General features: G+C 40.1%; 1 protein-coding gene across 3 annotated transcripts in view; it reads left to right on the top strand.

Moving 5' to 3' along the window:
- LOC103670173 (S-adenosyl-L-methionine-dependent tRNA 4-demethylwyosine synthase TYW1) overlaps nucleotides 1–12874 on the top strand; it is a 202241-nt gene that overhangs the window by 61789 nt on the left and 127578 nt on the right. For all 3 annotated transcript variants that reach the window (XM_040634988.1, XM_008698566.2, XM_040634987.1), the window contains exon 10: nucleotides 8567–8685. In XM_040634988.1, the coding sequence (XP_040490922.1) occupies nucleotides 8567–8685 (119 nt within the window). The remainder of the gene's footprint in view (nucleotides 1–8566; nucleotides 8686–12874) is intronic.

Genomic DNA, 12874 nt, shown 5'->3' with positions numbered 1-12874 from the left:
TCAGATTCTCCCCCTTCTACAGGGTTTGCTGTTTTTTTTGTTATTGTTTTTGTTTTATTGAGTTTTGTAGGCTCCCTGTAAGGATCAGGCCGAGGTGTAAACTTAACGTCTAAAGTCTTTTCTGAGCCTTTCCCTGGGCATGCGTAGTAACTTTCTGTTTTTCCCTGAATGTTCCACTGTATTTGAATATCCTAGTCTTTAATGTCTGGTTCCTGAAAGGGTGACAGTGTAAAGTGAAGGGGGATAAAAATAGGTAGAGGCCCTTACAATCTCTTGGAAGTCAGCTGGAGGGGTAAGGCCTTGCAAAAATGGGGGGTGGTGATGCAACAACATTGGCTGTACGCCTCTTTGTACCTCTGTGATCAGAAGCTGCAGTTAGCAGTCAGAGCATAGGTCCTCAGTATTTTGCAGGATAGGGTCCTTTTTGACCACCCTAGCCACCACAAACGGTGTGCAAGCTGCCCCAGGAACATGTGTACAGGTGTCTTAGCCTGCTGTGCTAAGAGCTGAAATTAACCGTTCAGGCCTTTTCCTGGAAGTTGCAACCCTTCAGCTGACTTGAGTTTCAGAATAGTTATATTAGACAGATTCTGCCGGTGCAGTTGTCCAGGTGGGGAGACTGATTCCTGGTGGGTCCTCCTCCTCCATGTTCCCCAAATTCATCTCCTGTTTGTACTTTTTTAACAGTTTAATCAGTTGGAATTTATTTTGCTCTAGAGTAGGAAAGAAATATCTAAGTCAGTGGTCAGTAGACTTTTTCTTAAAGGGACAGATAGTGACTTTTTAACACCTGTGGGGCATACGCTCTATGTGGCAGCTTCTCAGCTCTGCCATAGCACAAAGCAGCCATGGACAATAAGTGAACAAATGTGGGTGACAGTGTTCCAGCGGAGCTTTACTTATGGAAACAGGCAGCAGACTCGTTTTGCCCCATCGGCTGCAGTTCATTGACCTCTGCATTGAATTCTTCATCCTCTGTCAAAAATTGGAGTCTGAACTTTTACCCACTTGCAGGCTAGCAGGTTAGCTGGCCACCGTGTCATGGATGCTGGCAGAAGGCACGGATGGTTTATTATCATAAGAGCTCTAGCCAGAATATCATTATTTACTCTGGTTCCTGAGCCCCCAGCGCTCAGGGAGCAGCTCTGGAAGGGCCAGGTAACATCTGTATGTATGTTATAGGACAGGAACCCCAAGTTTAGGGAAAATGGAGCTCTTAGAGTTAACAGTAGTCCTGCCTGACCTTTGTCCTAGAGGGACATCTCCTTATTAAACTGGACAGTAAACATACATATCATTTGCTCCGAGACACTCTGTCTTCTAAGGCTATTCACTATACAAACCTTTTTGAAAAGATAGTCTAGAATAAAGGCAGTCAGTGCTGCTTACGTGACATTCAGAGAGAGAGAGACCCATGGAGATCTGTCTCCCCTCAACCCATCTCCATTCCTTCCCCAGCACTCCAACCCCCAAATTGATGTACGCAGAGCCTGCCTGGTGATGGTGTCTTGTATTCATTCATTCAGCCCAGTGGCTGTGCTGGGCTGCAGTTTTATTTTCTCAGGCTCTCATTTGCCTGTAGGCCAAGAATTCATGGATTCATGAGTTTGAGGCTATCTATAACTTTTCCCCCTGGATTTATAACATAGATTTAATTCTAAGTGTGTATTACTCTCAGGTCTTTTCCTTTTCCTCCCTGGTTATTTACTAATTTTCAGATGTGAGAGTGCTTCCTTTCAAAATGTGTTGTCTGAGGATTTATGGTCTGGACAAGGGGGCATAAACCCCTTTCTCCCTGTTCCTTCCTACTATGCACAACTCTGAACCCTGGAAAACACAAGAGGCACCAGATGAGAACTTTGAAAGGTGGTAAGAGGAAGGCTAACTGGTTTGGGACCCCAGGAGTAGAGGAAAGATAGGGCAGTAGTAGGATGTTTTACATCTCCCCGCCTAAAGAAGAAGGCAACTCGGACCCCGTGTTTCCTAATCCTTAATTTAGCAACAGAAAGCACCTAAGGGGGCGCCTGGGTGGCACAGCGGTTAAGCCTCTGCCTTCAGCTCAGGGCGTGATCCCGGCGTTATGGGATCGAGCCCCACATCAGGCTCCTCCACTATGAGCCTGCTTCTTCCTCTCCCACTCCCCCTGCTTGTGTTCCCTCTCTCACTGGCTGTCTCTATCTCTGTCAAATAAATAAATAAAAATCTTAAAAAAAAAAAAAAGAAAACCACCTAAGGAGGCTCATTTGTTCCCAGTATGGGATGAGAGTCCCTTTAACAGGTTCAGGCAAGCCCAGTATCACTGCCAAGGGAATCGGTTGGGATCCCCACGGACAGTAAGCAACTAGGACAAGTAGTCTCCTTCCCTGCTGGACCTGAAATTCCCCTCTCCTGTCAGGAGATACCAGGGTGGCCAGGAGAACGTGGAAAGAGAGAGATCCTTTCCCACCATCTACTTTTCCAACAAGTGACCTGACTTATGAAATGCTCTCCATCCCTGCTGGGCCTGAGGGTTCCCTTCTCAGCTGACAGATACCATGGTGGCTGAGTGGTACTGGCAAGAGGGATCTGTGGGCATTCGGTCCAGCTGGGGAGGTCTCTTTGTCCCTGTGCCCTGAGACTCCCCTGTCCCACTCAATTACTGGGGCTGTTAGGGGCAGTCAGCCAGAGGCACTTTGCCACACAAGTAGCCTACCCTGGGAGGCCTGCTGGCATGACACCGTCCTCCTCCACTGAGAGACCCCCCAGGGAGCCATCCTAGAGAAACCCCTTTTTCTAACAGCAAAGACCAGTGGGAGCCCAAGCAAATTACAGTGCAAAGGTTCTGAAAATTAAACTGCCATTGGAATCGTAGCACACAAAGTGGTCCCGGACCTGCGTGCTCAACCTAAACAAAGTGACTGCCTGTTAGAATAGGAGAATTAAATAAGATCTCGAGTACCCTATCATAGTAGATGGAATGTCTAGGATGCAGTAAAAATCACCTGTCGTGCCAAGAGCCAAGAAGATCACAGCTTGAACAGAAAAAGGTGATGAACTGATACCAACACCAATGAATCCGATGATGGAAAAATCTGACAAGGATTTTAAAGCAGCTGTCATAAAAATGCTTCAGCAATCAGTTACAAATTCTCTCGAAACAAATGAAAAAATAAAAAATCGTGGCAGAGAAATGAAAGTTGTAAAAAGAACCAAGGGGGAATTATAAAATTGAAGAATACAGTAACAAATGAAAAAAGCTAAACTGTGAATGGGCTCAGTAGTAGAGTGGAGATGACATAGGATAGAATCGGGGCCTTACCACATCAACAGTATGATCTGTAAATAGGATAGCTTGATAGGATTTACCTGGTCTGAACAACAGAGCAAACCCCAAACGGGACAAAACCAAAGAAATCCACATCATGATGCCTTAGAATTAATGACCTGGAAAGTAAAGAAAGAAAAGATCTTGAAAGGTGCTAGAGAAAAATGATGTATTAACATTAATTTAAATCAGGTTTCTCATCTGAAATCCTGGAGGCCAGAAGGACGTGGTACACATTTTTCAAATGTTGAAAGAAAATACCTGATGACCATTAATTCTGTATCTGGCAAAACTGTCCTTCCAGAATGAAGATTAAATAAAGACATACATGAAAGAGAACAAAGAATTTGTTGTTTGCTGATCTGCCCTTAAAAATTGGCTTGTAATGAAATAGTGAAAGAAAGATTATTGGAGCACAAGAAAGTCAGGAAGAATGACGGAAAGCTCAGAAATATGGGTATGTGCAGGAGATGATCATTTTCCTCACGATTCTTAGAGATCATTTGATGATTGAAACAAAAATTAAAATACTATGTAATACTCAGGGCAATGATATTTAATTTACAAGAGGAAAAGTTGAAGGGAATGGAAGTGATGTTTCCACACTTCACTTGAGGTGTAAAATGTTAATACTAGCAGACTCGGAGAGTCATGTATATATATGTAAGTATACGTGTGTATACAGCATATACATAAGTCCTGCATATATGTAAGACTCAGAGTAACTACTACAAAAACTATACAAAGAGCCGCCAACAACTACGAAAAACGTCTACAAAGGGGTACACTAGAAGAAAAAAACCCCACAAGATAAATTAAGTTGGAATACTGAAAATCTTTAAGTAACCTGCAGGAAATTAAGAAAAGAGTAATGAGTATGAGAATGAGAGGAAACAAGCAGGAACTGAGTAATAAAGTAGCAGAACTGAAGACTAATGTATTAGTGATTGCTTCAAATGTAAATATTCTAAAGATTTTATTTATTTGAGAGAGGGCGAGAGAGAGCACAAGCAGGCAGAGCTGTAGGCAGGAGGAGATAGAGAAGCAGGCTCCCCGCTGAGCAGGGAGCCTAATGTGGGGCTCTGTCCCAGGACCCCGGGATCATGACCTGAGCCGAAGGCACACGCTTAACCTCCTGAGCCACCCAGGTGCCCCTCAAGTGTAAATATTCTAAATATACCAATCAAATGATAGATAATTGGCAGAGTGGGTAAAAAAAAAATAGGACCCCGAAATATGATATTGATAAGAAACTCACTTCAAATTCAGTGACATGGGTAGGTTGAGTAAAGTTATAGAAAGATACATGCCAAGCCAACAATAACCCAAAGACCAGGATTGCCTATATCAGTAACAGATTAAGTAGACCTCAGAGTGGGGAAACATACTAGAGACAGAGAATGACTTTTCATAATGATAAAAGGATAATCCACACTAAATGAGTATACGTCAAACATTGGAGGCTCAAAACTGACATAGTCGAATGGAAAAATCTTAAAAAATAAAAATTCACAGTTATAGTTGGGAACCTTTTTTTTTTTAAGAGCACACATGCGAGTGGGGGAGGGGCAGAGGGAGAGAAGAGAGTCTCAAGCAGACTCCCTGATGAGTGCAGAGCCTGACACGGGGCTCGATCTCATGACCCTGAGAGAAGACCTGAGCCGGAACCAAGAGTCAGCCGCTTAACCAACTGAGCCACTCAGGCGCCCCTATAGTTGGGGACTTTGAAACCCCTTTCAGTCTCTGCTAAAACTACTTGATTAAAAATCACAAGGATATAGAAAATCTGAGTAACACAATTAACTACTAGGATCTGATTGACAGATATAGAACATATCACCCAGCAACAGCTGAATACATATGTTTCCGAGTACCTGTGGAACATTGACAAAGACAGACCATGTCCTTGGCCACAGAACAAATCTCAGTGGATTTACAAGACCTGAAATCATAATGTTGTTCTCTGACCATAATGGAATCAAGCTAGAAATTAATGATAGAAACAAAAGGAAAATCTCTAACTGCGTGGAAATTAAACAACGCATTTTTCAATAAGCCCTGGGTCATAGGAGAAGTCTCAGATGAAATGAAGAAATACATACAACTGAATGACAGTAAAAATAAACTGTATGTGGGATGTAACTCCAGCAGTGCTCAGAGGGAAATTTACAGCAATAAATGCTTACATTAGAAATGAGGAAAGATGGCGAGTCAGAAATCAATGAAAATCTAAATGAGTGTGAATGTAAATGAACATCTAAATGTAAATCTAAGTAAATGTTGATGGATTAGAAGACACAGTATGGTCAACTGTCAGTTTTCCCCAAATTGATCCTGTACATTTAATGCAATTCCTACTCAAATCCCCGTAAGGTTTTTGTAGAAATAGACAAACGTATTCTAAAATTTATAAGGAACGGTCCTGGCCCTAAAATAGATTAAACGGTGTTGAGGAAGAAGAACAAGATGGGAGGAATCATATACCCTGATATGATAGCTTACTCCCATTGCTCCAGTAATCAAAACAGTGTGGTACTGGTGGAGAGACGGATTAGCCCCGTAGACTGCTAGAACAGAATAGAGATCCCAGAAATAAACCCACATACATGCCTAACTGATTTTTTACAAAGGTGCAAAAGCAACTCCTTGGAGGAAGGATAACCTTTCCAACAAATGGTTCTGGGGCAATTAGACATCCAGGACACCACCACCACCGCACCACACACACCACCACCACCACCGCGCCACACACACCACCACCGCGCCACACACACCACCACCACCACCGCGCCACACACACCACCACCGCACCACACATACCAAAAGTACATTCACACGCACACACACACTCAAAAAGTTTGTTTTTTTTTAAACTTCACGTCTTACCTAAAAATTAACTGAAAATGGATCATGAGCTAAAGTAAACTAAAGTAAAACTGAGAGAAACGTGCCATCCCTCTTCTCACATGCCTCTGTCCCTTTATCCTTTTCGCCCTTCGGTATTCACTTTGGACAGCACCCCTCTGGGAAGTTCTCACTGGTCCTGCAGGGCTGGCTGGCTTAGTTATCTATCTCAAGGGCTCTAGTCACACCGTGATGGACATTTGGCTTTTCTCTGCTTGCCCAGCATCTGGGCCTTTTCATGTTTGGGGAAGTCCCTGTTAAATCAGCTTTGTTTAGCACAAGGGCCCCCTGTCTGCTACAGAAGCCAAGGAGGAGACATACTGTTTCCTGGTGTCACCTGCTGGCAGTGTGGGTGTAATGGTATCATTTAGGATTGTCACTGCCTTTGCCTGAGATTTTGAGTATGGAATGAGTGATGGAAATGACCTGGGACATGCAGACCTCGTTGTTGGGCTCATGGCAGCAGCATCTGCTTTTCAGGGGTGGTGCTGGTGATGGTATCTAGAGAGTGATGGCATCTACAGTAGATGGGTTCTGAGGGATTGAGGGCTGGTCCTGCTGCCAGCCGGCCTTCATTCCTGCCTTTGTAAAGATTCTATGAGTTGTGGGGTCCTTTCAATAAATCCTTTTTCTTTTTAGCCAGAGGCAGTTTCTATTGCTTGCAAAAGAATCTTGAATGATTCAAATACCCTATCATAAAATAGTATTGCACATTTTGCCTGTTTACTTGTTGTTTCCTCATACTAGATCGTGGTTGGGGGCTCTGTCTTATTCCTTCTTGTACATTCAACACACAACGTGCTTGAGGTATATTACCTTCTCAGTAAATAATGAAATGTTCAGGTCTTCAGCTTTGTTTCTCCATTGGCATGATATTTTGTGGCAGTTTCCCTGTGACTTTGACATTTAGAGGGCTTTTATTTTTAGTTTTCAGTGCTGTTTGCAAGATTTGAATGTTTTGTTTGCCTTTTGGATATTTTATTGGGAACTTGAAAGAGAAATTGTAGTTACCTTGAACAGTATTTTTTTTTTCTTCCCTCCTTATTTTTCTTAATGGAAGTACCAAGTGAGATGGACAAGGGAACCTTTTTTATCAGGGCAAAAATTAAGACTTTGTGATCAACCAACATAGTAATCAAGCTGGTAGATTTTTTTGAATTTTCTTTCATTGTATATTATAATGTTAGCACAGTGATATATATTACACACAATTACACACACACACACGCTCATTGTGTCTCCTCGTTTGTTCCTGTTGTTAATTCCATCATATGTCAGTCTCAGTGGAGATGAATCAACATCTCACTTATCTTGGATGACTCGGTTTTGTCCCTCTAGTGGGGAATGTCTTTGACTGCACGTCCTTAGCACTCTTCTCCTTTTCTCCACTAATATGAGCCCAGTCACCATGACCTTATTTGCATAGCTTCCCCCCAGAGTTCACTCTTACTGAAATCAAGCCTGTCTTTTTTTTTTTTTTAAGATTTTATTTATTTATTCGACAGAGATAGAGACAGCCAGCGAGAGAGGGAACACAAGCAGGGGGAGTGGGAGAGGAAGAAGCAGGCTCCTAGCGGAGGAGCCTGATGTGGGGCTCGATCCCATGACGCCGGGATCACGCCCTGAGCCGAAGGCAGACGCTTAACCGCTGTGCCACCCAGGCGCCCCATGAAATCAAGCCTGTCTTGCAGGGTTTCTGCGTGGATCTTTCTGATGAGAAAGATAATATCTTGTGATTCCAACCCTAAGTTGATCTGCACTATTTCTTCAAGTTATTCATTCTTACTACACTCACTGTGGTTTTATGACTCACATATTAAATAGTGTCCTTTTTGGGAAAAGTCTGTTTTCTACATTCATGCTGCTTGTCCCCTTAACGTTCTCAGTGTATTCAAGTTCTTCCCTTCAGCTGACGTAGACTGTGCTCCAGGATGCGTTCCCTTACCCACCCTCCCTTATTCAAAGCAGGGATACCCTTTTGTGTGAGTGCTGCTCCCCTCTTCTTGGAGCCTATCTTACCTATCCCTTGATATTATATATTATTGTACTAATATTATTTGAGGCAGTTGAATGGATTTGAAAATGAAAGCGTCAGTGGTCTTCTCTATAGAGCTTTCAGAGTTAATGAATCACAGGTTTATTTCGTTGGGTTTTAGAAAACTTAAAGGACCATCAGAACCCAGAGCACCATCAAAACACTATAATGTTAATTTTCCACATCATGCAGATACCAGTAAGGGTATTTATGGTTATGAAATGCACATTTTTTTCCCTAAAAATGATGTCTTGGTGTTTTGTTTCTTTGCCTTGAGGATTTTATTCAGATGATCATTTGTTTTTTTTTTTTTACTTTCACAGTCGATGCTCCGAGGAAGAGGAGGTTGCTATAAACATACATTCTATGGCATTGAAAGCCATCGTTGCATGGAAACTACCCCGAGCTTGGCTTGTGCAAATAAATGTGTCTTCTGTTGGCGGTAAGTAAAAATGAATGGCTGTGGTGACCAAATATGTAACTGTCTGTAATAATCAGTTTCTGTTCAGCGTTGCACTCAAATTTACCTAAAGCTCTGCTGTTTCTATAATTAACCCCCCTTTTCATTCCTAATATATTTATGCATTTAGTTGTTTTTCTTTGATCAGTTTTATTGGGGGTTAGCCAAAATTATTTTTTTTTAAGATGTAGATTTTAGCTTCATGAATCCTCTGTACTATATCTTTGTTTTCTTTTTCAATAATCTACTACTGTTGGTTTTTTTTTTTACTCCCTGTTCTTTTCTAACTTAGACTGTTAACTCATTAATATTCAGTCTTCAATAAGTGTTTAATCAGAAATTTTCGTGTAGTACTTCTTCAGCTACATTCCATAGATTTTGATTAGTTAATTATTTTTTAAATATTTTTTTATTTGAATATAGTTGACATACATGGTAGTTTGAGGTGTGCAACATAGATTCAACAAGTTTATGCCTTACGCTGTGCTCACCACGAGTATAGCTCTCATCTGTTACCATACCACACTATTACAATACACTTGACTGTATTCCCTGTTCTCTACCTTTTATTCTTTTTTTTTTTTTTAAGATTTTATTTATTTATTCAACAGAGATAGAGACAGCCAGCGAGAGAGGGAACACGAGCAGGGGGAGTGGGAGAGGAAGAAGCAGGCTCATAGCAGAAGAGCCTGATGTGGGGCTCGATCCCATAACGCCAGGATCACGCCCTGAGCCGAAGGCAGACGCTTAACCGCTGTGCCACCCAGGCGCCCCTCTACCTTTTATTCTTATGATATATATTCATTTGGGAACTGGAAGCCTCTGTTTCTCACTCCCCTTCACCCATTTTGCCCATCTCCCATCCCTTTCCCCTTCTGGTAACCATCAATTCTCTGTATTTATAGTTCTGATTCTCTTTGTTTCTTTGTTCATTCATTTGTTTTGTTTTTATATTACACATGTAAGTGAAATCATATGGTATATTTGTCTGTGTCTGTCTTATTTCACGTAGCATAATACCCTCTAGGTCCATCCGAGTTGTCACACATGGCAATGTGTCTCATTCTTTTTTATGGCTGAGTAGTAATCCAACGTACATATGTACCACGTCTTCTTTATCCATTCATCTATTAGTGGACACTTGGGCTGCTTCCAAATCATGGTTATTATAAATAATGCTGCAATAAATAGCAGTACGTATATCTTTTTGTTTTCTTTGGGTAGATAACCAGTAGTGTTGGGTCATATGGTAATTATGTTTATAATTTTTTGAGTAACCTCCATACTGTTTTTCACTGTGGCTGTACCAACTTATATTCCCATCAACTGAGCACAAGGGGTTCTTTTTCTCCATATCCTTGCCAACACTTGTTATTTCTTGTCTTTTGTTCTAGCTGTTCTGACAGGTGTTAGGTGATGTCTATTGTGGTTTTGATTTGCATTTCCTTGATGATTGGTGATGTTGAACATCTTTTCATGTGTCTGTTGGCCATCTGTATGTCTTCTTTCGAAAAATGTCTGTTCAGGTCCTTTGCCCATTTTAAATCAGATTATTTACTTTCTGGTGTTGAGTTATATGAGTTCCTTATATATTTTGGATATTAACCCCTTACCAGACACACCAGTCTCTTCTTTTCTCCCTGTCCTCTGACAGTTACTTTTTAATTTCCTCTTTTGCTCTTTGGCTCATTCCTTGCCTGATCAATTCTGATTTTGTCTTTGGCTTGCTTTTATTGCTCTGTGTTACAATGGTAGGAGAAGTAAACCATCTCTATGGCTTCATTAAATACCTGTAGTTTGATATCTCTATATTCTTGTTTGTTGTTTGTTTTGGTTTTTTTAAAGAGAGAACTCGTGAGCTGGGGGAGGGTGTGGGGAGGGAGCAGAGGGAAAGGGAGAGAGAGAATCTTAAGCAGGCTCCACACCCAGTGCAGAGCCAGTTGCAGGGCTCTGTCTCACAAGCCTGAGATCTTGACTTAAGCCAAAATCAAGAGTTGGATGCTTAACTGACTGAGCCACCCAGGTGCCCCAAAGACGTTTATAATCTTTGTCTCTAGCCTTAGTCTCCCTTCTGAGTTTTCATCCTCTGTTTGCAGTTGCCTTTTGGATGTATTCTCTCAGATGATCCACAGGTACTTTAAGCTCAATTTGTCCACAGTGGAATTTATTATGCTCTCTGTTAACCTCTTCCTCCTATTTTGGTAATGGCACCATTAGCTATCTGAAAGGCTCTTCTTTCTCTAACTCACTGTATCCATTTCATTGATTTTTCTCTGATGTTTTTCTGTTCTCAAGTTTCATTTGTTTCTATTCTGATCTTTATTATATACTTCCTTTTGCCGCCTTGAGCTTAGTTTGCTTCTCATTTTCTAATATTTTATATTGTATAGGTAGGTTGTTGATTTTTTTAAATGTGTTTACAGCTATAAATTTCTTTCTGAGCACTGTTTTAGCTACATTCCATTCATCTCTAGTATTTTGTCATTTCCCTGTGTTTTTTTCTTTGATCCAGTGGTTGTTTAAAAGTGTTGTTTAATTTCCATATATTTGTTGATTTTTCAGTTTTCCTTCTGTTCTTCATTTCTGCTTTTATTCCATTGTAGTTGAAGAAAATATTTTGTATGATTTCAGTCTTTTAAAATTTATTGACACTTGTTTTATGGCCTAACAAAGGGTACATCCTAGAAAATGTTCTGTATACAATTGAAAACGTGTATATTGATTTTTTTGGGTGTATTGTTTTGCATATGTCATAGGTATTATTGGTTTATCATATTGTTCAACTGCACTGTTTCTTTATTGATCTTCTGCCTAGTTCTGTCCATTATTTAAAATGTGGTTTTTGAATTTTATGATTATTAATGTAGAACTGTATTTTTCTCTTAGCTTATAAATTTTTGTTACATATATTTTGGTGCTCTTTTATTAAGTATGCATATGCTTATAATTGTTAACATCTTCTTGATGGATTGACCTGTCTATCAATATATAATGTTCTTCTTTGTCTTTTCTAATGGTTTTTGACTTAAAGTCTGTTTTGAGTATAGCTACCTCAGCTCCCGTTTGGTTACTATTTGCTTTAAATGTTGTTTTTCTTCCTTTCACTTCTATTTGTGTCTTCCGAGCTAAGTGAATCTCTTAAGCAGCATATTGTTGGATTTTTTTTTAATCCATTCTGCCAATCTCTGGCTTTTAATTTAGGTAATTTAATCCATTCACATTTTGCTCTTTGTTTTTATAAGTTTTATATCATTTGTTTTGCACACTTTATCACTGCCTTCTTTTGTATTTGATATTTTGTTATGTACAATTCGACTCCATTGTTTCCCTTTCTATACATTTTTTAGTTATTTTCTTCATGGTTATTCCTCTGGGGATTAAAACTAACCTCTTAAACTTACAGCCTCTACATTTAATTTTCTTCATTTGTGGTAGTTCTGTGAAGTTGCACGAATGCTATATTAGCAAATACTAAACTATGACTTTTAGGGAAAGTAAAGGATTAGGTTCTTGGAATCCTCTTGTCACAACATATTTGCCGTTTTATCAGTATATACTTTGTTTTATGTGTGTTTCTGTATAAAGAGGCCTCATTTTGTATATACTTTTGATTCATTAACATTGATCTTATGGCCAACAGCATTATATAACTCATGCCTGAATGAAGCTTATCTAACATACATATTTTCCCTGCAAGGCACATCATAGTCTTCTTGTGCTTAAGAACACTACACAGCACTTTAGCCCTGTGCTTGGGAACTATTTTAAATAACAAAAAGCACAAAATGCAAAAAATGGGACATTAAATTGACTGCAGTATGAGAACTTCAACAAGAAGGCAAAGAGAACATTGTCTTGTTTGACCTCATTTGGGAATGCGTGTACTAAACTCAGACTTTTTTCCTGTTCTGTGAGTGACCATGAATGATCACAAATATTGACCTCAAGTACTGATTTTGGGGTTACAGATAAATTTTAACAAGTAGGTAATTTTACAAATATGGAATCAGCAAATAATGAGGATTCACTTTATTTTGAACAAATACCACCTTTGGTTCAGCAGTATTCAAAAACTCGGCTCATAGAAAGCTTCATTCCTTCTCCTTTGTGGGGTTGTCACAGATTACAACTTTATGCATTCTGTGCTCATTAACATAGAATTATGATTATT

The sequence above is a fragment of the Ursus maritimus genome, unplaced genomic scaffold (assembly GCF_017311325.1).
Source record: "Ursus maritimus isolate PB19 unplaced genomic scaffold, ASM1731132v1 scaffold_2, whole genome shotgun sequence".
Lineage (NCBI taxonomy): Eukaryota > Metazoa > Chordata > Mammalia > Carnivora > Ursidae > Ursus > Ursus maritimus.
Note: the sequence above shows the minus strand (reverse complement) of the source record. Positions and strands in the feature narration are given on the sequence as shown.